Source organism: Perkinsus marinus, assembly GCF_000006405.1.
Source record: "Perkinsus marinus ATCC 50983 genomic scaffold scf_1104296931462, whole genome shotgun sequence".
Classification (NCBI taxonomy): Eukaryota; Perkinsozoa; order Perkinsida; family Perkinsidae; genus Perkinsus; species Perkinsus marinus.
Window position 1 is genome coordinate 1 of NW_003215727.1, and position 1,258 is coordinate 1,258.

Consider the following 1,258-nt stretch of genomic DNA (forward strand, 5'->3'; position numbering starts at 1 on the left):
ATCTTGTGCTATCTTGCTCAACTTAGTATAGATGTGTACGTAAGCACATAGCGAACATAAGGCCCACATTGACGCTTTGTATACTGCTGCACCCCAACCTACTCTGCATTGAGTTCTACGAGTTATACATTGACAACTTGACCAACGATCGACCACCGTGCCGACAATGCCGTTATACAAGCAGCTAATTGTCGACGAGCGGCTACAACCGATACAAGGGTACGGGTAGTGTCAACGTCCTTGGCTGGCTTCGTCATGAGAGGCTCTGACTCCATCGGCTCCATCGGTAGGGTATCGTCGTCGAGCTGGCGTATCCTGGACAGAGCATCAGCACACACATTTTTCTTACCTGGTACATATTTCACTATGAAGGAATACGCCTGCATGGCCAAAAGCCATCGCTCCAGCTTCTTTGAGCCGGCCTTAGCTAGCCAAGTCAGGGGCTCATGATCTGTATATACCGTAACCGTCAAAGGGTAACCGATATGGTAGTGTTGGAAGTAAATCAGGGCTTGTAGGATACCGTACGCCTCCTTCTCATAGGTATGCCAATTGAGCTGGGAGCCCGTTAACGTCCTGCTGAAAAATCCTAAGGGCCTTCCTTCTTGCATAAGGACAGCTCCAATGGCATAGTCGCTTGCGTCAGTATAGAGCTCGAAGGGAATACCAAAATCGGGGTAAGCGAGGAAGGGCAGGGCTGCGAGACGAAGCTTGAGGGCCCGAAAGGACTCCTCTTGCTCCTGTCCCCAGTAAGTATCCAAAGCTAGAGTTTCACTTCCAACCTCCGACACCAGCCGTTGAATTGGTCGTGCCACGTCCGAGAAGTTAGGGACGAAGTTACGGTAGTAGCCGGCGAGACCCAAAAAGGACCTTATTTCTGCAACATTACCAGGGCGAGGCCATCTCAAGATCGCCTCTACCTTAGTCGGATCAGGTCTCATACCGTTCCCGTCAAAAATGTGTCCTAAGTAGGGCACAGAAGGGCAACCGAACTCGCACTTCTCGGCGGACAACGTCAAGCCCCACGCACGCAGGCGTGCGAAGACTTGTCTCAAGTGGTCTTCGTGAGTCTCAGCATCGGGCGAGAACACGAGGATGTCGTCTAGATAGACCCGAACAAAGGGTAGTCCATTAAGTACTTGATCCATCAGACGTTGAAAGGTGGCTCCAGCGGAGCAGAGTCCGAAGGGCATGCGGACCCACTCATAGAGCGGAAAACCAGGGCCTGGGCAAAAGGCTGTCTTATGAATATCCTGAG

At 51.6% G+C, this 1,258-nt stretch overlaps 1 protein-coding gene across 1 annotated transcript; it reads right to left on the reverse strand.

Annotated features, from left to right (window-relative positions):
• Nucleotides 1–122: 122 nt before the first annotated feature.
• Nucleotides 123–1,193, reverse strand: Pmar_PMAR001571 (retrovirus polyprotein, putative; the record flags this gene model as incomplete). The annotated part of the gene is made up of 1 exon (XM_002786316.1): nt 123–1,193. One exon carries the CDS (start codon nt 1,191–1,193, stop codon nt 123–125), a length of 1,071 nt encoding a protein of 356 aa, XP_002786362.1.
• Nucleotides 1,194–1,258: the final 65 nt, after the last annotated feature.